The sequence below is a fragment of the Thamnophis elegans genome, chromosome Z (assembly GCF_009769535.1).
Source record: "Thamnophis elegans isolate rThaEle1 chromosome Z, rThaEle1.pri, whole genome shotgun sequence".
Classification (NCBI taxonomy): Eukaryota; Metazoa; Chordata; class Lepidosauria; order Squamata; family Colubridae; genus Thamnophis; species Thamnophis elegans.
In genome coordinates this window covers 144,295,673-144,321,710 of record NC_045558.1, presented here as the reverse complement: position 1 = coordinate 144,321,710, position 26,038 = coordinate 144,295,673, and the positions used below count along the sequence as shown (strand labels likewise).

At 64.5% G+C, this 26,038-nt stretch overlaps 4 protein-coding genes across 10 annotated transcripts; 1 reads left to right on the top strand and 3 right to left on the bottom strand.

Moving 5' to 3' along the window:
• The first annotated feature begins 4,039 nt into the window (after window positions 1-4,039).
• On the top strand, window positions 4,040-8,906 carry ACHE (acetylcholinesterase (Cartwright blood group)). Of its 2 annotated transcripts, none has more exons than XM_032234481.1 (3): window positions 4,040-5,565; window positions 6,222-6,388; window positions 8,751-8,906. In XM_032234481.1, the coding sequence occupies exons 1-3, from the start codon at window positions 4,040-4,042 to the stop codon at window positions 8,795-8,797; spliced, it is 1,740 nt and encodes a 579-aa protein (XP_032090372.1). In that variant the 3' UTR covers window positions 8,798-8,906. The 2 variants fall into 2 exon arrangements, with proteins under 2 accessions (XP_032090372.1, XP_032090371.1); XM_032234480.1 differs by having other exon boundaries at window positions 8,248-8,906.
• Window positions 8,907-13,782: 4,876 nt separating this feature from the next.
• Window positions 13,783-15,092, bottom strand: CZH17orf49 (chromosome Z C17orf49 homolog). 5 transcript variants are annotated; one of them, XM_032238084.1, is made up of 5 exons: window positions 14,817-15,062; window positions 14,646-14,740; window positions 14,471-14,572; window positions 14,110-14,369; window positions 13,783-14,025 (listed from the first exon to the last, which is right to left on the bottom strand). In XM_032238084.1, the coding sequence occupies exons 1-5, from the start codon at window positions 14,835-14,837 to the stop codon at window positions 13,916-13,918; spliced, it is 588 nt and encodes a 195-aa protein (XP_032093975.1). In that variant the 5' UTR covers window positions 14,838-15,062; the 3' UTR covers window positions 13,783-13,915. The 5 variants fall into 5 exon arrangements, with proteins under 5 accessions (XP_032093975.1, XP_032093978.1, XP_032093976.1 ...); XM_032238087.1 differs by having other exon boundaries at window positions 13,783-13,982; window positions 14,817-15,054; XM_032238085.1 differs by having other exon boundaries at window positions 13,783-13,986; window positions 14,817-15,049.
• A 110-nt stretch (window positions 15,093-15,202) lies between these two features.
• RNASEK (ribonuclease K) lies at window positions 15,203-16,621 on the bottom strand. The gene is made up of 3 exons (XM_032238089.1): window positions 16,331-16,621; window positions 16,048-16,124; window positions 15,203-15,917 (listed from the first exon to the last, which is right to left on the bottom strand). The coding sequence occupies exons 1-3, from the start codon at window positions 16,406-16,408 to the stop codon at window positions 15,776-15,778; spliced, it is 297 nt and encodes a 98-aa protein (XP_032093980.1). The 5' UTR covers window positions 16,409-16,621; the 3' UTR covers window positions 15,203-15,775.
• A 318-nt stretch (window positions 16,622-16,939) lies between these two features.
• Window positions 16,940-24,092, bottom strand: PELP1 (proline, glutamate and leucine rich protein 1). Of its 2 annotated transcripts, none has more exons than XM_032236913.1 (18): window positions 23,764-24,092; window positions 23,595-23,659; window positions 23,395-23,500; window positions 23,146-23,295; window positions 22,985-23,056; window positions 22,840-22,899; window positions 22,433-22,583; window positions 22,092-22,227; window positions 21,912-21,999; window positions 21,506-21,594; window positions 21,305-21,421; window positions 20,997-21,147; window positions 20,760-20,898; window positions 20,583-20,638; window positions 20,163-20,369; window positions 19,126-19,959; window positions 18,191-18,874; window positions 16,940-17,120 (listed from the first exon to the last, which is right to left on the bottom strand). In XM_032236913.1, the coding sequence occupies exons 1-18, from the start codon at window positions 24,040-24,042 to the stop codon at window positions 17,028-17,030; spliced, it is 3,477 nt and encodes a 1,158-aa protein (XP_032092804.1). In that variant the 5' UTR covers window positions 24,043-24,092; the 3' UTR covers window positions 16,940-17,027. The 2 variants fall into 2 exon arrangements, with proteins under 2 accessions (XP_032092804.1, XP_032092805.1); XM_032236914.1 differs by having other exon boundaries at window positions 18,191-18,625.
• Window positions 24,093-26,038: the final 1,946 nt, after the last annotated feature.

The window sequence follows — 26,038 nt, the reverse complement described above, 5'->3', positions numbered from 1 at the left end:
TAAATGATTACTGCTGTTGTATACGTGTTCCAGCATAGCTATGCATGCCTACACTTATGCTACAACATCTCCTCCTTTGTTTTAAATTTTGAGGAGTCAGAAAGGAGTATCGTCTTCCTCTGGTCCTTCATCGGAGAAGGCTGTTAGCAGGGCTTTGTGTTGCGAATCAAAGGTTGCTGTGTTAATGTTTTTGCCCTGTGTCATACTTTCTACTGTGGACTGGATGATGCTTGGGAGCACTGGGATTAAGCAGGGCAAAAGGAGAAACCCTAGGTGCGCCATGCCTGCCATGAAGGCGGCTTGTTTCCAATTGCGAAAAATTCCTCCCAGGAAGCCTGCATCATCCATTAATCCTGTCCACTTTTGCACGGGTACATGTACCAATTTCCACAAGTGCGCGGTGAGATCGGCCACTACCTTGCCAGTTTCATCAATTTGAAGTCAGCAATTTGTAAGATTAAATTTCCCACATATTCCCCTTCCTTTGGTTTTTTCTTCGAAACATGTGAGTGGAATGCAGATGTGTTTGACAAAAGATTAAAGTTGGTCAGATCAGGGAGATTTGAGTCTTCTGATGAAAAAGCATTGAGAGAGACAATAGAGTATCTCCCCACCTTTCCTGCTTCCCTCCAAAGAATGACCCAGAGGGAAAAAAGGGGGGGGTTCACGCAGGCAATCACAGGTCTTTGGATCTCTTCGGTCATCACTTTCTGGGGCATTGGGGACACAGACATTCATACGGCAATCAGAGCTCACGCCTGCTCTTTAAAGGAAAAAAAAATCCTTAAGTTAACAACCAACTTAAAATGGATTAGCTCAGGGTTTAATGATCCATTGACAAAGAGGGGAAATGAGCAGGAAGCTGCAGACAGCTATTCTGCCTTTTAAAACATTTCCTAGGATATTACATTTTCTGGGAGAGGGCTGGGTGTTAACTTCCTACGATCCCTCCTTTTTCCCACTCTGCATTCTCTCAACAAATTTTCTCCGTTTCTTTAAGCAAAAGGGAATCAGTACATTCGTACCAACTCACTAATTCACCTTTGCACTGCAATCAGACTGCTTGTGTAAATTAATTTCACATACAAAAATATCCCATTTCATTCTTCTTTCATACAAAGCAATTATTACAATTATTTCAGGGAGCTGTACATAAGCCAATGAGCTCCATTTTCTATTATTAAGGGATCTCAACTTCCCTCCAGGTCTGAAAATGATTGCACACATACCATGAAACAACACTTTCAGGCCTGGAGGAGGTTCTGTCACTTTAAATCTTCAATTTTCTTAGTTGTTAAAACGCCCGGAGGGGCTCGGGGTTCCTCATGGAAGTAGGCGCCCAATTTTATCCATAAGGAGAGCTTTAAAGACCCCTTTTCCGGGTATATTGGACAATGATTTTTGACATAAGTCAATAAGTCAATTAAATGCTTTCATTATTCAAGCCCATCGCTTGAATAATTACACTAGAAGATTTACAGATATCCCGAAGTTCATGAAGGTGCGCTATCTGTTCCTTCGAGAAACCCTACCCCATACTCACGAAATGAGAGGGTGCTCCGTTCGCCGACGGCCGTCCCTGGGTGCAAGGCTTCTCCTAGCCTGGGGGTGAGATGAGGTGGGCAACACGGATCACGTCGGGGTCACTAGATGCGATTTCTCCGCGGGTCGCCCATGAGGCCAATGATAAAGGAAGACACAGACACGAGTCTTCTCTCGGGATGAGACGAACCAGAGCATAGTCTGGATGACTCTTTTATTGAGCATACGCAAGGAAAGGGTGGAGTCACATGGTCTATGTGGACCAATCATGGTTGTACAAGTCTATGGTATATGGTAACTCATTCACTTCCATGTAGACCTCTGAACCTAGAGAATGCCCATAGTCAGCAAATAAATCTTTTACTAGCATGCAAACTTCTGACCCCTAGTTAATACTGCAGAGTCAGCATGCAAACTTTTGACCCCTAGTTAGTGCTGAGAGTTAACCAGTTGTGACCTCTGACCTACTTAGTGCTGAGAGCTAACAGGTTGTGACCTCTGGTCTTATGGTAAATGATTACTGGTGTTGTATACGTGTTCCAGCATAGCTATGCATGCCTACACTTACTCTACAACAACCTTTGAAGATGGTTGGTCCCAAGCGCTGGCTGGATCTTCCCCGCCTCCTCTTGCATGCCAGAATTCTGTCCCCCCCCCCTCTCACCCCAGTGCAGATTTTGACCAATCCTTCTGCGCCCTCCTTTGGGGGCCCCTTTGCCTGATCCTTGCAGGGGGGGCTGTCAAGCAGCAGCCCTAAAGCCCCCCCACCCTCACCCCATTGTTCTGCCTCACCTGACTGTGCAGGGATGCGGCCAGGCCCTCCGCAGAGAAGCCCCTCCCCACGGCAGGCTTGGGCCCCGCCAGGTGGCCCTTTTCATCCGGGGCTCCAAAAGATGACAAAAGCGGGCCAAATCTCAACCGGTGTAGAGTATTTTCTTTGCAATCAACCCTTGGGGGAGGCAGTGGGGACGCCAATTGGTTTACATGCCCCTCTTTCAGTGCTCCGGCTGCAGAGGACAGAGCGGGAGAGGCCTGTGGAGGAACACGTGGAGGGGACCCCCTGTGACAGCCGCCCATCTCCAAACTACGGACAGGCTCGTTTGTGGTAGGCTGACGGCACAAGGACTGCAGCACCCCTGCTTTATTCTCCTGGGGTCCAGAGACACCTCCCCCCTCCCTCCCTCCCTCCCTCCCTCCCTCCCTCCCTCCCCTCGAGATCCCTGAGAAACCCAGCCTGCTGAGCCAGGGGGGCGGGGGGGGAATGGCCACAGAGGTGGAGGGCTGACATTCTGAAGCAGCCTTTCAGAGCAGCCGATGGTCACACACGTCCCTCTGAGGAGGCACCCTCTGCCCTGCCCAGCCAGCCTGCCAACCAAAAAGGCTGCTCAAATGAAGGGGGGACCCTCCATTGCCACAGCCAAAGCCTGGCAGCACCCAACCCCCCCCCCGTGAGGGACGGGGTCCAAGCCCCACCCTCTGCAGCCTGCTGGTAAAGGAAAGGGGTTCGGGTGACGCAGCAGAGCCTTGCTGGGCTCCCCCAGGGAAGCAGAGGCTCATGGGACACAAGGAAGGAGGAGCATCCTTCCCCCCCCCAGCAAATAGGGGCCTCCAATCCAGTCAATGGGGGGGCTGTGCCCCAATTAACCAGATTGGAGGTGGGCCAGATGGAAAGTTCTTCTGACGATAGAAAGAAGATGCAGGTAGTGAATACCTGGCCTGCCCCCCCCCCCTTGTTGCCCCAGAAAGCTCGGGGCCTTTGGGCCCCAGGGGCCTGGCCAGACGGGGGGAAGGAAATGGGCCCCTTGGAAACCAGTTCCAAGCAGGCCCTCTCCCCAGCCTCCCCCCTCCCTGAGCCCCAGGCTGCCCCCATCCCCTCCGTGGCCGGGCCTTCCTGAGCAGGGGGCAGAGGGGCCTGCTGAAGCCGGTGCCGTTTCTGCCAAGCGAGCAGTTCAGCTCCAGACCCAGAAGGGGGGAAAGGCCCTTTTCCTATCTGCTAAACAACAATACTTCCATATATGCACAATAAATAGTTTGTCGATACACAAAATTGCCACGGCTCAATCCATCGGGGCTGGCTTATCACCCCTCCCTGCTTGAAGAGAAAGAGAAGAAAAAGCACCCCCCACACACACACACACGCACAAAGGCTGGGGGTGGGTGGGTGGGCAGGGGGCCAATGAACCAGACCCCCACAGTGAGCCCTCTGGGGAGGTAGGGGGGCGTTTAGTGTTTCTTTTGGGAAAGCGGCTTTCTGATGCTCTCAGCAGCCGGGGGGGGGGTGTCAGGGCCTCCCCCTTAACAGTCAGACCCTCTTCTGAGGTGGGGGGGAGGGGAGGCCGCTCCTGGCTCCTCCCACTGCCGCTGCTATCTCTCGCCTGAGGAGCTGAGCCGCTGCCTTGGGCTGAGCTGATAGGCCATGGAAGGGTCTTTATCGGGTGGCACAGAGGGCCAGGCTGAGGAGATACAGTTCTGACTTTCCCCCCCCCCTCCTCCGCAGATGCCCTCCTGCCAGCCTGGCAAGATGCCTGCGCCGTGGTGGCTCCAGCTCCTCCTTTGCGTCCTCTCCTCCATCGCGGTCTTGCCTGGCCAGGCAGAGGAGCTGAAAGTCTCCACCCAGACAGGCTGGGTGCGTGGCATCCGGATGCCCGTCCTGGACGGCCACGTCTCGGCCTTCCTGGGCATCCCCTTCGCGGAGCCTCCCGTGGGCAGGATGCGCTTCCTGCGCCCTGAGCCCATCAAGCCCTGGCAGCACGTTCTGGATGCCACCACCTACCAGCGCGCCTGCTACCAGATGGTGGACAACAGCTTCCCGGGATTCCATGGCACGGAGATGTGGAACCCCAACCGGGGGATGAGCGAAGACTGCCTGTACCTCAACATCTGGGTGCCCTCCCCCCGCCCCAGGGACACCTCGGTCCTGGTCTGGATCTACGGAGGGGGCTTCTACAGCGGCTCTGCCTCCCTGGACGTCTACGACGGCCGGCTCCTGGCCTACACGCAGAACGTCATCCTGGTCTCCCTCAGCTACCGCGTGGGAGCCTTCGGCTTTTTGGGCCTCTTGGGGAGTCAGGAGGCACCGGGGAACATGGGGCTGCTGGACCAGCGCTTGGCCTTGCAGTGGATCCAGAACAACATCCAGCATTTTGGGGGCAATCCGAACGCGGTCACCATCTTCGGGGAAAGTGCCGGGGCCGCCTCTGTGGGCATGCACCTGCTCTCTGCCCAGAGCCGCGCCCTCTTCCAGCGGGTCATTCTGCAGAGCGGGGCACCCAATGCGCCGTGGGCCACAGTCACACCTGCAGAAAGTCGGCGCCGCGCAACCCTTCTGGGAAAGCAGGTGGGCTGCCACTTCACCAACGATTCCGAGCTGGTCAGTTGCTTGCGCTCCAAAACCCCTCAGCAGCTGATTGACGAGGAGTTGTCCGTCCTGCCCTACAAGAGCACTTTCCGCTTCTCCTTCGTGCCGGTCATTGACGGGGACTTCTTCCCGGACACCCCCGAGGCCATGCTCAGCATGGGCAACTTCAAGCAGACCCAGGTGCTGCTGGGCGTGGTCAAGGACGAGGGCTCCTACTTCCTGATCTACGGGCTGCCCGGCTTCAGCAAGGACAACGACAGCCTCATCAACCAAGCCGACTTCCTGGAAGGGGTGCGGATGGCCGTGCCACACGGCAATGACATCGCCACGGAGGCCGTCGTGCTCCAGTACACCGACTGGCAGGACGCAGAGAACGGGGAGAAGAATCGGGATGCCATGGATGACATCGTGGGGGACCACAACGTCATCTGCCCAGTCATGCACTTTGCCACCAGCTACGCAAAGCGCGGCAACAAGGTGTACGCCTACCTGTTCGACCACCGTGCCTCCAACCTCGCCTGGCCCCCCTGGATGGGGGTGCCCCACGGCTACGAGATCGAGTTTGTCTTTGGACTGCCGCTCAACGACACCCTGAACTACACGGCCCAAGAGAAGGAGCTCAGCCGCAGGATGATGCGTTACTGGGCCAACTTCGCCCGGACAGGGTAACGGGGGAACGGGGTGGGGAGGCAACCAGCGGGTCCTGGCGCTGCAGAGGGGGGGTCACAAGGGGGGGGTCAGACAGAAACCTGGAAGACATGGAAGGAAGTAGGAGACTATAAGTGCAGGAAACAGCTGTTTGTAAAAGTAGAAATGAACGTCTGGGTGGCAAGAAGAGGCTTGTGGAGATCTTCAGGCTTGAAACTCAAATGAGGGGCAGGGCGAGGGGTCAGTTCGGGGGCCCTCCTTCTGTTGCTCTGCTAGCTTTAGCAGCCACGCCAGAAAAGGGGACTTTTAAAATATACTTTTAAATGTTGAGACCTCATTGGAAGCCTGGTCCCTGCACATCTGCGTGAATACAGAATACCAGAGCTGGAAGGGACATTGAAGGTCTTCTAGTCCAGCCCCCTGCTCAGGCAGGAGGCCTTATGCCGGACATCTGGCTCTAAATTGAAGATGGAAATGGGGGCAGGCCCGGGGGGGGGGGGGTTCCTGGGTGTACTGGATTTGGGAATGAGAGACCCTGGCAGCCTCTTGCCTGGGGAGAAGGGCCAGGCCGGGATGGGGGAAAGTAGGATCGGGCTGTCCCACCGCCCACCAGTGGCAAAGGGCAGGAGGGAGGCCTCGGTCAACAACAGGTCCCCTTTCCGTCTCCATACAGGAGCCCCACTGACCCCACCGATAAGGACGGGGCCTGGCCCGCCTACACCACCTCCCAGCAGCAGTATGTCCAGCTGAACACCCAGCCGCTGGCCACCCAGCGCAGCCTCCGTGCCCAGATCTGCGCCTTCTGGAACCACTTCCTCCCCAAACTGCTCAACGTGACAGGTGAGCCCCAGGGGGGCGGAGGGGGGGGCGGTGATGGGGAGGCCGCGTCCGAACTAGCTGAAGGTGGGGAGAGCAGCTCCAAAGCAGAGTTAGCCTCCCGCCTTCCTCTCAGCCGGGGCCTCCCACTTTACCAGAGTTGGCAGCTCCCTCCTCCTGCAGGCCGAGACGCCTTCTGTCCCTCTCGGCCCAGCAGACCCTCTCCTCAAGCTGCAGTCCTCTACCTCTCCCACCCACCCACCCTTCTGCAGCCTTGGGTGAAGAGGCCATTGCTGGCTTCACTCGGGTAACATCCCTTGGGCTGCTCTGGGGGGGCCTCCCGCCTCCCCATCTCTCTCCCCGGCCTGCCTGGGACGCTTCATTCTCTTCTCCCTTCCAGTCTTTGCCAGCATTTACAAGGGTTCCCAACTGGGGGGGGCTCCTGAATGCCCCCCCAGTCCTGGGTGGGTGGCAGGGAGTGGCGCTGCTCGCGTAGGGAGCCCATGGGAGGGAAACCCACCGCAGCTGTGCAGGGCGCCTGTGCGAGAGGAAGCCAGGCAGAGGGTGGGCAGGGCTCCTGGAGGGGCTCTGCAGAGAGAGCAGGGAGGGGGTCCCGAGTCCCCAAAGAGCTGAAAAAGCCCCCTGGCACTTGCACCCCCCTCCCAGAGCCTGAGACAAATCAGTCGCTAGGACTGTCTTTAGGGAGGTCTCCCTTTCCGAAGCACCAGAGCGCTGCCTTTCCAGATTTAGCCAGGGCCTCCCGAGGGGCCTTCGTGGTAGCCGAGATGGGGGGGGGTCTCCGAGCCAGACAAGTGAGCACAGGAGGAAGGGGGCAGCTTCTGGGCAGCGGGGACAGCCTGCTCCGGATGCTTCTTTCAGGCCAGGCTAGGACCTGGCGGGGGGACACTGGGCAGCGAGGGGGGTGGGATGGAGAGGACAAAGCGGGGGTGCAGAATCCACACCCAAGGCCACCCCACACGCTGAGCTATGTTCCTTCGGCTCCTGAGGATGGCAAGGTTCCAGCAGGCACTGCGCCCCCTCCCTCCCTCCCCAGGGGGCTAAGGGGAGAGCCCTGCCTGTCTTGCAGGCCACTTGAAGGCAATAGGGGCGAGGGGGGGAAGGGGCTGGATCCCCAGCTGGGAAACAGAAGAAGAGAGGCTGCCCCCTGCCGGCTGCATTGGGCCCAGCAGGGAGCACCCTCAGCTGCCCAGGCATTTTGGAGGGCAAGCAGTTATGGGGCCCATGGCAAGACGGCATCAGACGGTTCAGGCCGGATGGCTGCGGAACGGAACTGAAGTGCAGCCAATTGTTGACTAGCTGCCCTTTCCTAGCTGGGTTGGGTGAAGCAGGCAGCCGCTGGGCCAGGGAAGGAGAAAACTGCTCCTGGGCTGGAAGGGGGCTGCTAGCAGGGGGCAAAAAGGGGAGGGGGCTTCAGGAGGATCTTTGCATCCAAAATTCACCTCTGCCCCTTCCAGAGGTTGCACCCTGAGCCCTCCCCCCTTGCATTCCTGGAGCTTCCCTGGAGCACAAAACAAGGACAGGTATCTTAGCCCCCAGGCCCAACCTCCCCCCCCCCCATTTCCTCCTCCGAAAGAGAAATTGCCACTCCAGAGCCATCCCTGCTGGAAGCAGCCCTCCCACCACCCGGCCCTGGCACAGGGGGCAGGGAGGGGACCCCCTGAATGCCCCTCAAGCCCTGCGCAGGCCGCCCCATTGCCAAGAAGCAGCCAGAGAAAACTCTCCCAGTCTGCCCCCCCCAGAGACCCCGTCCTCACTGGATGGCCTTCCCTTAACCCCTCTCTCCCCGCCCCCCATGTCCCTGGATGTTGTTGTTTCCCCCTCCCCCTTTTCTCTCTGCTGGCACCCCCTCCCCCTCCCCCCAGACAACATTGAGGAGGCCGAGCGGCAGTGGAAGCTGGAGTTCCACCTCTGGAGCGCCTACATGATGCACTGGAAGAGCCAGTTCGACCACTACAACAAGCAGGACCGCTGCTCGGAGCTGTGATGGGAGCTGACATCGGCCCCCCGGCGGCCCCCCCAACTTCTCTGACAAGGAGCCGGTTTGTCTCTTGGTCCAAAGCGCCCGAAGGAGCCCAGGGCCAGCCCCCCCCCTCCCTCCCACAGCAGCAAGTTGATCTACTGCTCCTTGGGGAGACCACCCGCTGGTCTCGATTGCCCCCCCCAGCCCTCCCCACCGTGTGCCCCGAGCCTGCCCCCTCAGCAGGGATTTGTACATAATATTTATTTAAAGGGGAAATGTGGTAAATATATAGCTATATATATATATATATACATACATACATACATCTATATTTGAACTGTATATAGAAGCAGAGCTGCAGCACGTGCTGCCACAGGCGACCCCCCTCCTTCTGCTTTCTTCCAGTCGATCCCTCCCCCGCCGGTCGCAGACGGCGTCCCGCCCAGGGCTGACCGCAGCCCTCCCTCCCGCGGACTCCGGGCCTCGGGACCCGCCTCCCGCCTCCCGCATGCCTGACCGCAGCGCGCGGAGCTCTCATCTGTGTTTAACCCCAATAAAGTGATGGATCCCGAGCGCTGGTCTCTGCCTGGCTGGGCCGAAGGGAAGGGGAAGCGGCTCGGGGGCAAACCGACGGGGCGCGGGGCTGGAGTCCGGGGCCGGCGGACCCTTCGCTACGTGCGGTGACCGGTGGAGGGCGCGGGCGGGGGGAGAGGATTGAGTCCCTCCGCCGGGTTTGCTAGGAATCCTGCTCTAAACCCGCGGGGAGGGGTGGCAGGAAGTCCTCGGGGCTCCGACGGCGCCTGCCTTTTCTGCGGGGCCAAGAGGCGGAGTCTTCGGTGCGTCTCCCCTTCCTCCTCCTGCGGCTCTCCGGAGCAGCTGTATGGGGGGCTGCCGGCAGGCGACGCGCCCAATGTCTGCGCCAAAGACCCCTTGCGCTCCCCGGATGCTGGATGGGAGCTGGAGCTGGAGCTTGCGCTGAGCCGGCCTGGAGGCGGGAACTCCGCCCGGGCTCCCCCGCGGGGAGACCTCTGAAAGGGGGCCGACAAAGGGGTGGGGTCGGCTCCCCCCTCCTCTCGCCCCTGCCCTCTTCTCCGGGAAGCCCGAAGTCTTGGCCGCTGCAAAGCTGGGCTGGGGGAGCTTCGTGTGCGCCCCGTCCATCAACATCCGCAGCCTCTCGCAAAAAGGGGGAGGGGGAGGGAGAAAGACCAGGCGCCAGGGAGGAGCTGGAAGAGCTGAGGAACTCGGGGGCTTTCCGGGACCTGCCAAATGCCAGCCACGCTTCCTGGCATCCCCAAGCGCCCCTTGGCTGGAGGGTGAAGGCTGGCCTTCCTGACTCAAACTGGCTTCGCCAGTGCTCATTCACCACTGCGGCTCAAATGGGGGCCGGGGGTGGGGGCTGACCTGCCCAGCACTGGTGGGGTGGGGGGAAGCACTTCTCACTCTCTGCCAGGGTCAGGTCACCAGGAGGGCCCCCTGTGGGAAAGGAGGAATTCCCTGGAAAGCGAATTCTTGCCCTGCTGAAGCCCTTCCCGCTCCCCTTCCGCTGGTCACTTGAAAGGTTCCTTCTCTGGAGGGTCTCTGGGGAAGGGCTGATTGGGGAGGCTTTAAGAGAGTTGTGTCCCCAAACAGAAAGAAAACGGGGGGGGGAGGGGGGAGCCCTAAGTCCTGGTGCTGAACCTGCACATCACAAAGGCACAAGAGGCTGATTGTGTCACTGCTGCAAAAGGGCCAGAATCTCTCCTTCCACCTGGGAATCACAGATTGCTGGTTTTGGGGGGGGGGGGGGAATTTGCAGGATTATTTTTCTTTCATATGTATTTCGTGCATGTTCAAAGAACTGCTTTGTCTCTTGGCATAGCCAGAGCCCCCTGCTCCCCCCCCCACATTTTGGCATCTGTGTATTAAAGTGGAAGCCCCCTTCTCTCTTCAGCCACGGAGGGGGGAGGGGGGGTCCAGGAGTTGGGCTAGGTGGGAGGAGGCAGCAGCAGGGGAGACCATGGACAGGGACTTCCTCAAACCAGCCTTGGGGGTGGGGATGGGGGGGGGGCTTTCCTGTGAGTTGTGCACATAGGGGTCACCAAGGAACTCGGGGGGTTAGGCCTAGGGCTTCCCCCCTGCCACAGGATTGGCCTTTCCTGCCTCACCCCCCCCCCAGTCCTTCCCATAGAGCCCCTGAAGCTGTGAGTCTGAGGGAAAAGAAAGACGCCCAGACACGCTCGCCATGGGTCTCTGCCCACCTTCACGGGCAGCCTGGTATTGCCCCAGGTGGAAGGACACCCTTGTCCTGTGGCTGCTGCTGCTGCAAATGGGGGCTCAAGCCACCTTTGCTGCCCTCCAACTCTTCCCTGCTGCCTGGAGAGGGCCAGGAATGGGGCTTGTGTGGGGAGGGGATCGGTGTGGGGGAGGGGGCTCCCTTCCGTGGGGCGGCCTGTTCCAGGCATGGCAGGAGCTGCTGCTGGTAAACCAGGCTCTGATTTCACATCGGCAGATTCGTGAGGGGAGCTAGCACACGGCTGCGTGCGCAGGCACACACACACACACACAAACACACTCACAGAGACGTTTCAACACCACTGTGGCCTTGTATGTTAAGAAAACAGCCACGCAGCGCCCTCCCCAGATGGGAGCCGTGGGGGTCCAGGGCCACGGGGGGAGCCCTGCACAGGCCCGGGCTGCTTCTGGGCGCTGCTCGCGGAGACAAAGTGACCGTTTGAAATGCTGGGGGGCTGCCAAGCCAGTCGCACAAGTTGGCACCGCGACAAAGTCAGCTGGGGACGTTAAAGCTGGCGGGAGAGAGAGCCGTTGGAAAGCTTTTTTTTGCTGGGAAACGGCTGTCTGGATCCGCTCCAAATTTCACACACGTCCAGGGGGCTCCCCGGCCCCCCCTCTGAATTTTTTTCAGATTTTTTCCACCACCCCAAAGGGGTTTATTCAAGTGTAGAAAGTTGCGTAGGGGGAAAAAGGACCAGGCTTTTCTCAGTTGCCCTGTTTTTTTTTCCCCTTTCTCTCTCTCTGTGTCTCGTTGCCTTCCCCAATCGCAGCACGGAAGGGGCTGGCGGCTCTTGGGGGGGGTGCAGGGGCACCCTCTTATTTTCCTTATTTCCCCCCCCCCCCAATTCTGGATTCCCTGAAAAGAGGTGGCAAATCTTTGGGGCGAACTGGAAGGCGCTCCCCAACTTCCCTAGTTGGAGCAGGAAGAGGGACTAATGCTCCCTTTTTTGGGGGGGTGGGGTGGGGGACCGGCTGCCCATGGATCCAGAGAGAGCCGAGTGCCAAGATCGGGTGGCAGAATGGCACAGCCCAGCCTTGGCTTGCCGTGGCTGCAATATTTTTTTTTTAAGGGCTAAATTTAAGACTTCTGGAAAACCCGATCCCTGATCATCCGGAGGGGGCCAGGGTCTGCGTAGCAGGTAAGCTGGGGGGGGGGGGGTATACAGGGATGGGGGTGGCGTGTGTCTGGCTCAGAAGGGGTGCTAGGCCAGAGGCAGGCAGGGCTCTCGGCTCGGCGCCCAGAACGACACCCCGGCTGTACAGGGAAGGCTACCAGGCCCTCGTCCAGCATTCGCCCGTCAGAAAATGGGGGACACCGCCCCTTGCACGAACCCCCAAATGGCCTTCATGTTCCCCCACCAGGAGTCCATTGAGTGGGGAAGACGGGGGTGGAAGCAGCCTTGGAAAAACAGCCCACTCACGCCCCGAGTGGAAAGGGGGCCAAAGGAGGCCTCGGCCGCCCTTTCTCCCCCTCCGGTCAAGCCTTGTACTCAAAAATAGAAATAGGTTAACCGTTCAGGCCCCCAAATTGGCTTACAGGGTTTTCCCCCAAGGATTTGGCCCTTTTAGAACTCATCTCTTGAGTTGGGTGGGGACTTTGCCCCCTAGAAAAGCCCTGCACCCCCCCCCTCCATAATTTTCTTCTACGCTGGTCAGCCACTCCAAGGCCTCCCCAAACTTTGCAGAAAACTGATGCAATCGCGCCCCTTCCAGGAAGGCGGTGGGTGGGGGCGTCAGGGTTCCCACAGACGATGGCAGAAGCCCCCCTCCGCTCCTCCTGCCCCCCATCCAAGCCCTTGGGGACATTGGGGGGGGGGGCTGGTGCAGTGTTGCCAGCAGGGGTGAGGGGGGACTTGGGAGGCAGAATCAAGATGGCAAACGAGGCCCGGATTTTTTTCCCCCCTGGCCTACCGCCTGATTGCCCCCCCCCGTCCTATATTTGGGGCTGGACACTCTCAGCCTGAATTTAAACCAAAACTCCAGGTGTGTTCAAAACCTCCCCCCCCCTCCCAGATCTTCGGATTGAGCAGGTTTCAGGCTGGCTTTCCCTCCACCAAGAGGCCGCAGCTGAGAAAAGGCCAGGCTGCCCTTCCTTTCCTGCCCCCCCTCCCCGCAACAGGAGAGAAGCAGCAGCCCATTCCTGCAAATCTCACGGGGGGGGGGGGGACACGACCCACTTGGGAACTGGGCATGGCTCGGGGGGGGGGGGGAGGGGAGAAAGACAAAAGAGTTTTGCACGTGGCCAGAGTGCAGTCCAGAGAGCCCCACCCATCAGGAGCAACCCAGGCCCCTCCTGCCCATTGTGGGACTTGGGGGGGGGGGGGGAGAGCCAGGTCTTGCAACGCATCTGCCCCCCTGGCAGGAACTGGCAGGGGGGGGGGACGACCTTACGTTGTGTGTATGGGTGTGTGGGGGGGGTGTCGATCCAAGCCAGCTTGGCCGCCGTCTCCATTTTCCACTCAGGAGCAGGAAGTGGGCGGCATCACTTCTCTGGCCAAGTTTGGTTTCTTCTGGCAAACGTGGGCATCCCTGGCGTTGGGACCACCAGCTTGTCCAGCTGTCCGCCACGCCCCGGCTGCCCTCGTGACCTCCGCCCGTCCCATAGCCCTGGAGTTCAGGGGTGGTGGGGTGGAAGCAAGGGTCTCCCCACCCCGGCTGACAGGTTGTGGGGGAAATTGTGCCTCTGGGCCCCCCCCCTTCTCGGTCCTGCTGGGAAATCAAAGGAGGCGGGGGAGGGGCCGTGAAGGACCAGTGGGAGGCAGCCCAGAAGGCCGTGGGGGGGGGGCGCTTCTTGGGGCAAGGCTTCCTCTGTGTCACACGCACACGCACACGCACACACACAGACTTTCAAAGCTGGCGCACGCAACAGCAGCACAACATGGTTTGTTGCCAAACAGGAATCCACAACCCATTTTGTGGTGCTAACGCGAGCGGCCAGGACGCCTTCGACCCTCCCCTCCTCTCCAGGACCAAGGCGGGGCCGGGGAGGGCTCTCTCTGGGGGGTGGGCACCCCCGGCCCACCCGCTCTGCCAGCCCAGCTCTAGCAGCACCTCAACACTGGCACCTCTGCTGCTGGCCGGTGTTCCTGGTGCTGCTGGAGAGAGGGGGGGCCCTGCCGCCGGGTCGCCCTCCTGGCCCCCAACAGACGCACCCGGGAGAGCCAAGCAGAGCACAGCAGCCTTTATTGGGCTCCAGGACAAGAAGAGGCAGAGGCCCGGGGCGGGGCGCCCCCTACCGCCAGGCCCTGCCCGAGGGAGGGAGGGAGGGAGGGAGGGAGGGAGGCAGAAGCCGGGGAGGCTCAGCGGGACAGCAGCGGCAGATCGGCTCCGCCGGGCGTCAGGAGGAATCCGGGCTCCAGGTTCAGGCTGTCTGCAAGAGAGAGAGAGAGAAAGGGGGAGAGGGAGAGCGCTGGGGGGGGGGGGCGGAGGCTCAGCCGGGGAGGAGGGGGCAGCGGGACCCCCCCCTCTCGCCCCCCCCCCCGCCCGCCCTTACCCTGGTCGAAGCTGAGCTTCTTGGCCGTCGGGGGGGGCGCCTCTCCCGCCAGCCCCTCGCCCTCCTCCCGGGGCGCGTCGGCGTCGTTGAGGGCGCTGAGGGTCAGGTCCGCCTTGGGCTTCTTGGCGGCGGGCGGCTCGGGCGGCGGGGCGGCGGGCGGCTTGCGGCCGGGGGGCTTCTTGGGGGAGTCGGCGGGGGGCGGCGGGGGCAGCCCGGAGTCCTCGTAAGCCTTCCGCTTGGCCGCCCCCTTCAGCTGAGCCCTGGGGGGGGGGGGGGGAAGAGGGAGGGGGAGCGGTCAGCGGGCGGGGGGCGGGAGGGAGGGAGGGGCGCGCGGGGGGGGCGGGGCGTGGGCGGGGCTTACACGGTGCGGTCCTTGATGAGGGCGCTGATGCGGTGCAGGTCGTCGCCGAAGCGCTGCACGGAGGCCCGCAGGAGGGCGATCTCGGCGTCCGTCCACTTGGCCCTGCGGGACGCGGACAGTCAGCGCCCTCGGCCTCCCCTCCCTCCGCCCGCCCCCTCCGGGGACCCCCGCTCACCCGGCCGGGCAGGAGTCGGCCACCGGGTGCAGCTGCATCGTCAGTTCGCCCAGCTTGGTGAAGGCGGCGCCGGCCGCGGAGAAGATCTCGCCCACCTGCGGTCGGGAAAGGCGGTCAGCCGGGGCGGCGGGCGCTCGGCGAGCCCCCAGAAGCGCCCCGGCCGCCCGGTACCTTGGTGGAGGCGGAGGTCATGGCGGCGGCGGCGGCGGCGGTTCCCTCGGCGGAGCGCCCGCACGCATGCGCTCTCCCGCCAGGGCGCTCCTTCGGGGAACTCTATGATGCGAGGCGTCACGTGGGAAGCCCCCGGTCCTGCGCCGGCCGCGGACGATGGGACCGAGGGCTCTTCGGCCTTTCTCGCGAGCGGCAACGGGGTCCGTCGGTCCGCCGAGAGGAACCCCGGCCCGCGTCGCTTCCCCCCCCTCCGCAGGAGAAGGCAATTCTGCCAGGAAGAAACGCCCCCCCAGCTCCCCCCTTCAGGAAACCCTCCGGCGGCCTCCCCCCCCTCTCCCCCGCAGGGCCCCCCCCCGCCCCCCCCCCTGGAAAGAAGAGCCGAAGAGCCAGATCCAAGGTTGTTTATTGCACACACGAGTCTTCCACGTACCGGAGCAGGGCTGCCCCCCCCGTCCCGCCCCAGGGGCCGCCCCGAGCCTTTCCTTCCCCCGGGAGGAGGCACGCAGTGGGGCGCCCCATGCCAGCCCCGCTACCCCCACGCCCCCGGGTGACGGAGGCTTCCTTCGTGGCAGCCTCCTGGGCAAAGCAGCATTGCGATCAGGACAAAACAGACGCACGAAGACGGCTCAAACCGGGGCGGGCTGGCTGCCGGCAAGCGGGGCAAATGGAGGCCCCACCTTGGAGCCAGGAAGGTTCCCAAAGAGGGGAGGGAGGGGGGGAGGGAGGCTATTTACACAACATGGCACTTCTTCTGTTTTGGTCCAGCCCCAGGGCGAAAGAGGAAGGGCGGTGCCGACTGACCCTTAGGGTGAAATGAAGGGAACCAAGGGCGAAGGAGGAAAAGGGGCTCCCTCCCCCCTCGCCCCAGAGAGCAGCCTCCCTGCACGGGGTGGGGGGAGGGGGTCTGTCAAAGGGGGGGAGGGATGGAGGGGGGCTGCAGGAGAGGAGGGTGGGGGCCGTTAGCGGACCAGGTACTCCTTCCGCTTGTTGAGGCGCACTTGGCAGAAGCAGAAGCCCCCCAGGATGAAGTAGAGGCCGGCGGCGATGAAGCAGTTGTAGCTGACTTGGTCGTACAGCGCGTGGATGGCGGATACCCCGGACCTGTGGCCGAGAGGGGAGACGGGGGCTCAGTGCCCTTGCCCGCATCCCCCCCCCCCACCGCGCACGCCGAAGACCCCGGCAGAAGGGGAAGGCAGGCAGGCAGGCAGCCCCCCTGGAGAGCCCGACTCACTTGAAGTCCTCCTCTTTGACGGGGACGTCTTCGATCAGGACGGCGGAGTGGACGTTGAAGAAGAGGCCCAGGAGCACCTGCGGGGAGCGGCCAGGGGAGGAATGGCAGGAGGGTCGCCAGCCAGCCCAGCCCCTCCCTCCCTCCCGGGCCCGCCACCTGGCCGGCACTGGGGGGGGGAGACCCCTGCGCCCACCGCTCCCTCGGGCGCCTGGAGGGGCCGGGAGCCGAGCGGCGCCTTCCGGGGCAGCGGACAGGAGCTCCCGAAGGAAGCGCCCGCTCTTACCAGCATGATGACCCCCCAGACGCTGAGCACGATCCCGCAGGCGGCCATCTTCGGCCCGCAGCACAACAGCGAAGCCATCGCCCCGCAGAAACGCCACCGGGCGACCGACCGACGCTCCGACCGTCCCGCCGCCGCCGCTGCTGATGGAGAGTCCGCCGCCGCCGGCTGCCCTTGGCAGGTCACCAGGGGAGCGCCACCACTGGCGCGAGGGAGCGGGGGGCGCCGACGCTGCTTCGCTGGCTTCCCCTGCGCCGGGAAGCGATGGACGCGGCCGAGGGGGCGGGGCCACAGCGGAGTCGCGCGCCGGCGGTTGCGCGCGCCGGGCGCCGATCCAACAGGCGAGGAAAGCGGTGGGAGGGGGGGAACAGCACGCGGGCTGAACGGCAGAGCGCGCCCTCGGAGCCTGAAGGGAGGGCTGGGACGGCGCAGAAGCGGCTCCCCCTGCTGGCGTCACACGGAACAGCCCCCTTCGCAACAGCCGCCGCTTGCAATCCCTTCCCGCGGGGCGGAGAGCGCCCACCCAGCCCCGCCAGGAGCGCAGGAAAGGAAGGCGGCCCCGGACACCGCCGCCTCGGGCGCCGCGCGCCCCTCCCAACAACGCAGAGTCGGTGCACGAGAAGGGAGAAACTTTATTGAACTTCCACAGTAAAAAACAGCAAAGGGAAAAAAGAGTGATGCTGACAGCTGGTTGCTCTTCTCAGGAGCAGGGCTGGGCGGGGTCCTTCTCCTCGTCCGGCGGACAGTCCACGAAGTCCGCCAGCATCGCCTCCGTCTCGTCCAGGGCTCCGGCCTGAGGGGGGGGGGAAAGAGCCACGTCAGCTGGGCAGCCCACCGGCTCAAAGCCCCTGACAGGGCTTGCAACAGGAGCGCCCGGGCCGGGGGTCACCGAGAGGCTTCTGCTTCAGGGAGCGGTGCCGGCAGTGAAGGCTGACCAGAAGCCACAGCTTCCCCCCCTCCGTCCCCAAAGGCCCAGTGGGGGGGAGGGGAAGGGCTGCTCCCAAGGGGGACGAAGCCTCTTCAGCCGGGTGGGAACCCTCTTCCTGGTCCCCACTAATGTCCTCGCCATCTCCCCAAACTGCTTTTCCCTTATTCCATGCAGAGCCAGGCAGGGCCTCCCAGTGGCCCCTCCCCAGACTGGAGCAGGGGGGAAGCAGTGGGGCTGAGCAGCCAGCATTCATCTGGAGAGATTGGGGGGGTTACAGACAGCCCAGGCTTCTCCCTGCCCAGGGAACAGGGGAGGGGGCACACAGGGCAGCTCTGAGCGGGCCCTGGCCAGGGAGTCCAAAGCTCCCCTCCCTCTCGGGGTGGGGGACATTCCGTAGACCAGTGTTTCCCAACCTTGGCCACTTGAAGATGTCCGGACTTCAACTCCCAGAATCCCCCAGCCAGCAAATGCTGGGAATTGAAGTCCGGACATCTTCAAGTGACCAAGGTTGAGAAACACTGCCATAGACGGCCCCATAAACCAGGCCAGCTAAGGGCAGTCTGGACAAAGCTGAACTGAATCAGACTCCCCTAAAGCTTGGACTGGAGACCCCCGAGCTGCCCCTTGGCACAAAGGGCTCTGCCAGGAAACCCAGAAGCTCCACAGGAAAAGGAAAGCAGTTGACTCCAAGTGCTGCCAAGAAACTCATCCAGGCGTCCTCTGAACTTACTGGCTCCCCCCCAAACACCAGGGCCAATGAGGCTAGCACAGGCAAGCAGATTGCCTGAAAGGGGGGGGGTTGCCCCTTTGCTCTGAACACAGACCACCACTCCACCCACCCAAGCAAAGGGCATTTGCCCTGGGGCTCCTGAGCCTCCCTTTGGCCCCTCCCCAGCCCCCCCCTCCGCCCCCAGCTGGCCCTCCCCGGATCTCACCTCCTTCTCCTTCACTTCCACCACCTCTTCGTCCGGCTGCGGCGGCGGCTTCTCCGTCTCCCCCTGCGCAGCTGCAGAGCCTGGGCTGGGCTGGCCCCGGTCCCCGCTGGAGCCCGTGCGGAGGGGGGCCTCCTCCGGCTGCAGTGAGCCTGCAGGGGCTGCCCCCCCGGCACTCTCCTTCTGCTCAGAGTGGCCCTCCTGGTCCATGGGGGGCCCCAGTGGGCCGGGCCCCTCCTGCAGGGGAGGCGGAGGGAGGGACTGGGCCCCAGGGAGCAGAGGCAAGGCCGTGTCGCCCTCCGCCTTCAGCAGCAGCAGGGGCCCCACCGTCCGCTCTCCCTCCTCTTCCTCCTGCTCCTCCTGCTCCTCAGGGGGGTGGAAGGCTTCCTCCTCGACCTCCATCAGTAGCCCAGCGGCCCCATCCTCCTCCTCCTCCTCCTCCACCAGATTGAGGGCCCCGTCCTTCACAGCCGGCAGGAGCGCTGGAGGGTCGTCTTCGTTCCTTCGGGGCAGAGGAGGAGGAGGCAGCCCCACCTCTCCCTCCTCTTCCTCGTCCGTCAGGCCTTCCTCCTCCTCCTCCTCCTCCTCTTCCTCCTCCGTCAGGCCCTCCTCGTCATCATCAAAGTCATCGTCTTCCTCATCCATCTCCTCCTCAAAGTCCCCCTCCTCTTCATCAAACTCTTCCTCCTGGCCAGCCCAAGGGGAGGGGGGAGAGAGAGAGGCTTCTGAGCACACACACACACACACAAACACAGACGCACACCCAAAGCAGCTGCTCTGCCAAGGGATGACGGCTGGCCACCCTCCAGCCACTCGGCCCAGGGACGGGAGCCGTGGTCTCCACCATAACTGCCCTTCCCCAAGGAACGCTTGGTTCCCCCCCACCCCACAGAGGAGGGAGGGGGGGTTTGAGGCCAGGAGCAGCAGGCCGTCCTCACCTCCTCCTCCTCCTCGTCCAGGTACTCTTCGTCCTCTGGGAAGTCCTCCTCTTCCTCCTCCTCCTCCTCTTCCTCGCTGCTGTTGATGTTGATGACGGTGGGGTCCTCCTCCAGTAGAGCAGGAAGGGGGGCTTCGGCAGCCACCGCCACCGGGGAAGGCGGCAGCACCGGCGCGGCCGGCGCAGGTGGTGGTGGGATCCCGAGGGAAAGGGGCGCTGGGGGCTCCAGGGGGGCCTCCTCCTCACAGGCCACCAGAGGGGAAGTGGGGAGAGGAGGAGGAGGGGGAGGGGGGGCGGGCAGGGGGGCGGGGGGCAGGGCGGGTGCAGGGAGGGGGGCAGAGTTAAGGGTGCTGGTCATCTTCCCCAGTTGCCCCTTGGGCACGATGACCACGCTGTCGTCCGAGTCGCTCTCCAGAGAGATCTCTACGTCCTCCTCTTCCTCCTTGTCGTAATGGACGAACACGGAGCGGCGCAACTTGGCTCCAGTGGCCAGGGCAGCCGTCTCTGCCGTGCCTGGCGATGGAGGGGGGAGGGGCTCCTCGGGGATAAGCCGGGGGGGCGGCTGAGGGGCCGCGAGCCCAGGCAGGGGCAGGCCCAGAGAGTTGGGGGGGAGAGGCCCAGGGGCCAGGGGGAGGGGGCGGGGGGCAGGGAAGGGCACCGGGACGGCCGGGCAGAAGGGGGAGAGGGTGGCGGCTGCAACCGCCGCGGCAGGGGAGACCTCCGAGGAGGCGGGCAGGTGGGCAGGAGGGGCCGCCAGGGGGAGCTGCAAGGAGGGCACCCGAGGGTGAAGGAGGGCGCTGCAGATGACGGCGGCCTCTGTGCAGAAGGAGGAGACCTGCGGGAGGAAGAGGCGGAACGAACACCCCACTCGACAGGCCCGGAGAAGAGCCGCCCGTTCAGGCCTCCCCCAGGGCAAAGCAAAGGGCCCCTCCCTGAAGGACCCCAAGGGGGGGGGAGGGTCCTGGGGCCCTGCTCTCCCAGTCAGCCTGGCTAAGCCAGGGGCCCCGGATCTCCCTCCGGGAGGGGAAGGAGCCTCACCAGCAGGTTGGGATCCGTGCGGCCCTGGCTCAGCAGCCGCAGGGCGCAGTGCAGAGGTGGGGGGCAGGCAGGGGCCGGAGAGAGGCTCAAGGCCAGCAGGAGCCGGTAGAGTTCGCGCCTGCAGCCGGCTCTGGCGTAGGGGGAGCCCAGGGGCATCTCTGCCTGGCCCAGCTGGATGAGCAGCGGGATGGCCAGCTCCTGCAGCCTCTGGGGAGGGGGGGAAGAAGAGGGCGAAGGCCTCAGCAGGAGCAGCAGGAAGAGGGGGGGGGGAGAGCTGCCCTGTGTGTTTGGAAGACCCAAGAGCGCCTCCTGTGGGCGCCAGGGGGCTCTGAGCATGTGCAGAGGGCTCTCCTCCCTCCCAAACCCCACACATCCTGGGACAGCCGAGGCTCCAGCGGCCGTGGAATCGGCCTGGCTCACCGTGTGGAGCGGCTCCTTCATGAGGCTGCCGGAGAGGAGGATGACCCGGCTGAGGCCTGCAAGAGAGAGACGCTTGGGCTGCCCTCGGCCCCTGCCAGGAAGGGGGAGCCCCGCCCGTCCCCACGCACCCCGGGCCTTTCGGGGCCTCCGTCTCCCCCCAACCCCAGCAAAAGTCACCTTGCAAGGCTGCCAGGCAGACGTCGCTGTTGGCCTGGGGGTCGTGCTTACGGAACGGGCACCCGAGGCCGCCCACCGCGGACAGTTTGGGCTTCTTGGCGGCGCTGGGCTTCCCCTCCGAGGGGGGGCTCGGCTGGATCTGGGGGGAGGAGGAGGAGGAGGGGGGGGCAAAGCAGGTGAGGGAGCGCAGGCCTTGCCTCCTGGGCTCCTCCCGGGGGGGGAGAAGGGGAGACTCACCTTCAGGGTGTCACTGGGGGGGCTGATGTCGTTGATCAGGTGTCCCAGCAGGGCATCGCTTTGGCTGCTGTGCCCCAGCAGGACCCCCGAGGCTGCTCCGGCCACTTGTACCCACAGATCCAGGACCTGGTACAGCCGAGCCCGAACCGCACTGAGGAGAGCGAAGGGGGCAAGGGCTCCTCATCATGCTGGCCCCCCCAGGGGTGGGGGCATCCCTGCCAGCAGCTCCAGCCAAAGGGTTGGGCCAGTGGCGGTCAACCGGGTCCCCACCGCCCAGCAGCCGTCCCCAGAGACCTTCCGCCACCAACCTGTAAGGTCTCTGCAGCCCGGGGGAGGGCAGATCCTGGCCAGCCCGCCACACGTTCAGCACCTGGGGAAAGAGGCGGCAGAGGATTCCCCCAAACCGCACCAAGCGAGGACCGCAACTGCAGGAGGGAGAAGAGAGGCTGCCTGCTTTGAGGGTCCGGCACAAGCCCCCAGCCCCCCTCCTCCTCCTCCCCCCCACTTACGCCACGATGAGGGCAGCCAGGAGGTCCAGGGCCTCCAGGTGGATTGAGGGGAGCAGCAGCATCCGGAGGGGTCCATCGCCAAACCAGCTCTGAAAGCAGGGGGAGGGTCAGCCATCACCCCCCCCTCCGGGCTCCCAGGGGGTCTGAGTAGCACAGAACCAGCACGGCCGGCTCTGACTGCAAAGCCTTGCAAAAGATCCCCCTCCCCAAGTGACAAAAGAATGCTTCTCTGGGTAATCCCAGCACTGCCCGCTGCCCCCTAAGGCCACTCGGCAGCCCCCGCCATCCTGAGCCACGAAGGAACCCCCTGCGCCTTCCTTCCTGGGCGGCTCTTGTCCCCAAGCCCCCCTTCTCCTCCTCCCTTTGCTCCGGAAGACCTCCCGGCTGGTTACGAGGGGAAGCTCACCATGTTCTTCACAGAGACGTCGAGGGCTCGGCAGACGAGGTCCAGGATGGCCTGGGCGGGGACCGCGACAGGTGCCCCAAAATCGTTCCTGAAAGAGCAGGGGGGAGGAGCAGGTGGAGACGGGGGCCCCAGCCTGGCAGGGGCAGCCAGAGAGGGAGGGGCCCCGGGTCAAGGCCGGACCTGAGCATCCGGCAGAGGCATTTGGCCAAAGCCGCAAACCGGCGTTTTGCCAGGAGGAGGAGGAGGGAGCTGGTCTCTTCGTCCCGCAGCGGCGGCAGCAGCACTTCCTCTCCCGGCCCATCGTAGTGCAGCGGTTCTGAAGGGGAGAGCGGGGCGTAAAGCTTCTTTCGCCAACTCTGGGCCACCGGCTGCCCCCGCATGGGAACGCAACTGGGCTCCATCGGACGCCCAGGGACACCGGGGGGGCCCCTCCGGCAGACCACCTGCCCAAGCAGAGGCCGACGAGCTGAGGAGCGAGCCGGCCGGGCCCGGGAAGGTCTTGACCATTCGCTCCCACTCACCCGTCTCGGCCCCCTCGTAGAGCATGCCCAGGAGGCGGTGCAGCGTGGCCACCAGAGAATGCGCCTGCTGCTCCCAGGACTCGCGGTACTTGAGCCCCTGTGCGAAACCTGCTCCCAGAGAAGGCAGGAGCGCGTAGCACTCGCAGGCCAGCTGGGGGAAAGGAAAGCCGCAGGGGTGATGTGAGCAGCCAAGGGGGGGGAGGGCGCCACCCCCACTTTCTGAGATGAGGACAGCTGGAGAAGGATCGTATCGCTGGCCCCACCAGCCAGTCCCACAACCGGGAGGATCCGGGAAGGGGAATTCCAGCCAACAGGAACGCTCCCTTCCCACTCCTGATGCAAAGAGCGGCACAAGCGGGGTCCTAGCCGGCCGTGAGTACCGTGAGCCCCACAGGGCAGAGTCTTACTTGCTGCAGGTGAGGCGTTTCGGCATCCATGCAAGACAGGAAGTAGGTGGCCAATTTGCCCTGGGATGGAAAAGGCAGCAGTGAGCAGGGAGGCCATCGCGGTGGCTGCCCACGGTGCCCTCCGCGTCTGAGGCCGGGCACTTACCCGCAAGGAGCCACAGGCTCGGGGGTAAAACGTCATGCACGCCTGGCATCCTTCCAGGACAGGGAGCTGGCACTGAGCGGTGGGGAGGAAAGGAAGCGGTCAGCCCGGACGGGCCTTTGAGGAAGGGCCTCCACCCGCTTTGGGGGGGGGAGGGGTCTCACCTCCGGTTTGAGGGCCAGCAAAGAGGTGAGCAGTCCGGGGATGTGGTTGGTGGCGATGTCCCGGGCCAGTTCCGGCAGCTGGGCAGAGTAGCTCAGGAGGTCACGCAGCACCAGCACGGCCAGCTCCATGGTGCCAGGGGGATCCTGGGACTTTGGGGGGGGGGGGGAAGAAAGGCAGGTGGGTGGGTGGGGCGGAGCTCCTATAACCCTCCCCCTTTCGGGAGGGGGGAGGGGGCTTCCCAGGCTCACCTGGAGCAGGTGCTGCAGACTCCGCAGCCACAGCAGGCAGTTCTCCGCGAAGGTCTCCGAGCCGCTCTCGGTCACCAGCAGCGACAACAGGCAGAGGCCCTCGAACCTGCCCGGCGGGAGAGCAGCGTCAGTCCCCCCCCCCCCCGCACACAGACACCGGCCGAGGCTCAGGGGAGGGAGGGAGGCGGGGAGGGACTCACCGCGTCTTCATGGAGCCCATCCGGGCGCTGCTGAGGACCAGGAGGCTGCTCAGCGACGGCGACGCCTGCGGGGGGGGGGGAGGCGGAGAGGCGGGTCAGGATGGGGGCTGCATGGGGGGGGGCGAGGAGGGGGAGGAGGGGGAGGGGGAGGCGGCTACCCGACGCTCACCTGCGCCTGCCCCCCGCAGTCCCTGGCGCAGCGGACCAGCCCGGGCAGCCCCGGGGGCGGCGTGGCCGAGGGTCCCCGCCGAGGCAGCAGCAGCCCCGCCAGCGCCTCCAGCGCCAGCCCCGACGGCGGCCCCAGGGGCGGGGAGCAGGCGGCGGCCGGCGAGGGGGAGGCGGCGCCGGGGGACGAGGAAGAGCCGCCTCCGCCGCCTCCTCCGCCGCCGGGAGACGAGCAGGACGAGGAGCCGCCGCGAAGCCCCGACGCCACCGACGCCGCCGCCATCGCGTGCTCCCGGGGGCTTCCGGCGCCGACTGCGCCTGCGCGCGGGACGGGGGGGGGCGGGGCCGCCTTGCAGCGCGGGGCATGCCGGGAAGAGGGGCCCGAGCGCCGCCCCGCCCGCCCGGAAACAGAGAGGCCTCCGCGCCCGCCCTCCGCCCCCCCCCCGTCCCCCCCCTCCCCCCCTCCCCAGCGGGAGTCCCCCCCCCGCCGAGCCCCCCTCCCCGGTGAGCCCCGAGGGGCCTGGGAGGCGGGAGGGCGGGGACGGGGGGGGGCCGGCGAGGGCGGAGCGGCGGCCGCGATTGGCCGACTCGGAGCCCACGTGACGGTGCCCGGACCGGGCATGGCTTCCCTGCGGTCCGCATCGCCCTCCCGCCGCGCCGCGCCTCCAGAGCTGCCCCGCCAGTAGCAGCCGCGGCAGCGCAGCCCCGCCGGCATGGGGGAGAAAGCGGGCACCAGGTGGGCGCCGGACGGGGGGGGGGACCGAGGGGGCAGCGGCGGTCTGCGGAGGGTGGGTGGGTGGGGGGCTTCTCCCCGCGCGCATCCCGGAACGGTGCCGGCCCCGCGCCCCGATCCCACGAGGCCCGCAGCCGCCCCCCGACCCCGCGCTGGGTGCCCGCCGCGGCCCAGGACCTGGCAGGCGGGGGGGTGGGGATCGGGCGCGGCCGGCAGGCGGGGGGGGGGTCGCGTGTGGAGGGATCGGAGGGGCAGCGGCAGCCCCCTCCCCTCCTTCGGCCCCTCGGCGGCTCCCCTCCTGCGCGGGCGCCGCACCCGCCGCTGGGCGCTGCTCTCCCGGGGCCCCCGCTGCGCCGTTGGGCGGGGGGGGGAGTCCGGCTGTCAGTGCGGCGGTGTGCCTGGGGGGGGGGGGTGTTGGCGGCTGCCGCCCTGCCTTTCCACATCCTCTTTTTCCTTCCTTTTTCTGCCCCAGAGTTTTCAAGAAGTCCAGCCCCAACTGCAAAGTGAGTCTCTCCGGCTGCGCTTCCTCGGCTCCCCCTTCCCTGCGCTGGGGGGGGGGGAGGAAGGAGCGGGACTCCGCCGAGCTGGGGGACGAACGCAAGCCCCCTTGGGGCCGCTGGGAGCAGGCAGAGCGAAGGGGGCTGGGGGGCTCCGGCTGTGTCCCCCCCCCCCGTCCCTCCCTGACTCTTCCACTGGCTCCTGCACCCTGGGGGGGGGGGGAGTGAGGCTCCCCCTCCGGTCTCCTCCTCCGTGGTGGCTTCCTGTCCTCCTTCCTCCCCGCCTGGGCAGCAGCTTCCTTCCTCTGGCAGCCTAACCTGCCTGCCTGAGAGCCGTGGCTGTGGGGCCCTGCCTGGGGCAGGAAGAAAGCTGTGCAAGCAACTCCAGCCAAGGACTGCTGGGGGGCAGCCCCTCTCTGTGGGTGGGGGGGGGCAGCAGAGGCAGGAGTGAGCGGCAGAGGGGGGGCCCTGGGCCTGCTGCTCATGGCGGTGGGGCTGTGCTGCCAGGGGAGGGATGGGCGAGTATCCTCTCGGCTGCCCAAGGTGGCCATGGCAGCAGAGCAGAGGAGCGAGGCAGGTGGGGAGCCTCCCGCGGGGAGCAGGCCCTTCCTGGGGAAGGCCAGGTGGGGCCGGGGTGTCAGCTGCGGTGCTGGAGGCTTGTTGACACCCAGCATCTCCCAGGCGATGCTCCCAGGCTGGGCTGCCTGCTCTTCTCCCCAGAGAGGCCGAGCCACAGGTGCAGGCAAACCTCGGCACGGTGGGGAGGGGGCTGCCCCGGTGGCCAGAGGGCGGAGGAAGTGGATGGGGCCCCTGGGGCCGGGCCGGAGGTTATGCCAGTTGTCAGGTGCATCAGAAGCCTCCGGGCAGCCGTGGGCTTCAGGCCTGGGGAAGGGGGGAGCTGGGGCTTATGAGCCGGAGGAAAGGGGAGGGCTTCCGCCTTCACAGTCCCCTCCCCTTCGTCTCCACCAGCTGACTGTTTACCTGGGAAAGCGTGACTTTGTGGATCACCTGGACAGAGTCGACCCCGTTGGTAAGCAAGTGAGCCACGT

What these genes read in the sequence shown, in the direction of transcription:
- ACHE (XM_032234480.1), top strand. Translation starts at nt 4,040, where the DNA reads ATGCCCTCCTGCCAGCCTGGCAAGATGCCTGCGCCGTGGTGGCTCCAG. An exon ending in GCCAACTTCGCCCGGACAGG is followed by an intron (nt 5,566 to 6,221) that starts GTAACGGGGGAA and finishes GTCTCCATACAG; the next exon opens with GAGCCCCACTGACCCCACCG. An exon ending in CAAACTGCTCAACGTGACAG is followed by an intron (nt 6,389 to 8,247) that starts GTGAGCCCCAGG and finishes CCCTCCCCCCAG; the next exon opens with ACAACATTGAGGAGGCCGAG.
- CZH17orf49 (XM_032238084.1), bottom strand. Translation starts at nt 14,837, where the DNA reads ATGACCTCCGCCTCCACCAAG. An exon ending in TGACCTCCGCCTCCACCAAG is followed by an intron (nt 14,741 to 14,816) that starts GTACCGGGCGGC and finishes TCCCGACCGCAG; the next exon opens with GTGGGCGAGATCTTCTCCGC. An exon ending in GAAGCTCAGCTTCGACCAGG is followed by an intron (nt 14,026 to 14,109) that starts GTAAGGGCGGGC and finishes CCCCCCCCCCAG; the next exon opens with CGCTCTCCCTCTCCCCCTTT.
- RNASEK (XM_032238089.1), bottom strand. Translation starts at nt 16,408, where the DNA reads ATGGCTTCGCTGTTGTGCTGCGGGCCGAAGATGGCCGCCTGCGGGATC. An exon ending in TCTGGGGGGTCATCATGCTG is followed by an intron (nt 16,125 to 16,330) that starts GTAAGAGCGGGC and finishes CGCTCCCCGCAG; the next exon opens with GTGCTCCTGGGCCTCTTCTT. An exon ending in GTCAAAGAGGAGGACTTCAA is followed by an intron (nt 15,918 to 16,047) that starts GTGAGTCGGGCT and finishes TCTCGGCCACAG; the next exon opens with GTCCGGGGTATCCGCCATCC.
- PELP1 (XM_032236913.1), bottom strand. Translation starts at nt 24,042, where the DNA reads ATGGCGGCGGCGTCGGTGGCGTCGGGGCTTCGCGGCGGCTCCTCGTCC. An exon ending in TGCCTCTGCCGGATGCTCAG is followed by an intron (nt 22,000 to 22,091) that starts GTCCGGCCTTGA and finishes CTGCTCTTTCAG; the next exon opens with GAACGATTTTGGGGCACCTG. An exon ending in CCCCCAGTGACACCCTGAAG is followed by an intron (nt 20,899 to 20,996) that starts GTGAGTCTCCCC and finishes TCCTCCCCCCAG; the next exon opens with ATCCAGCCGAGCCCCCCCTC.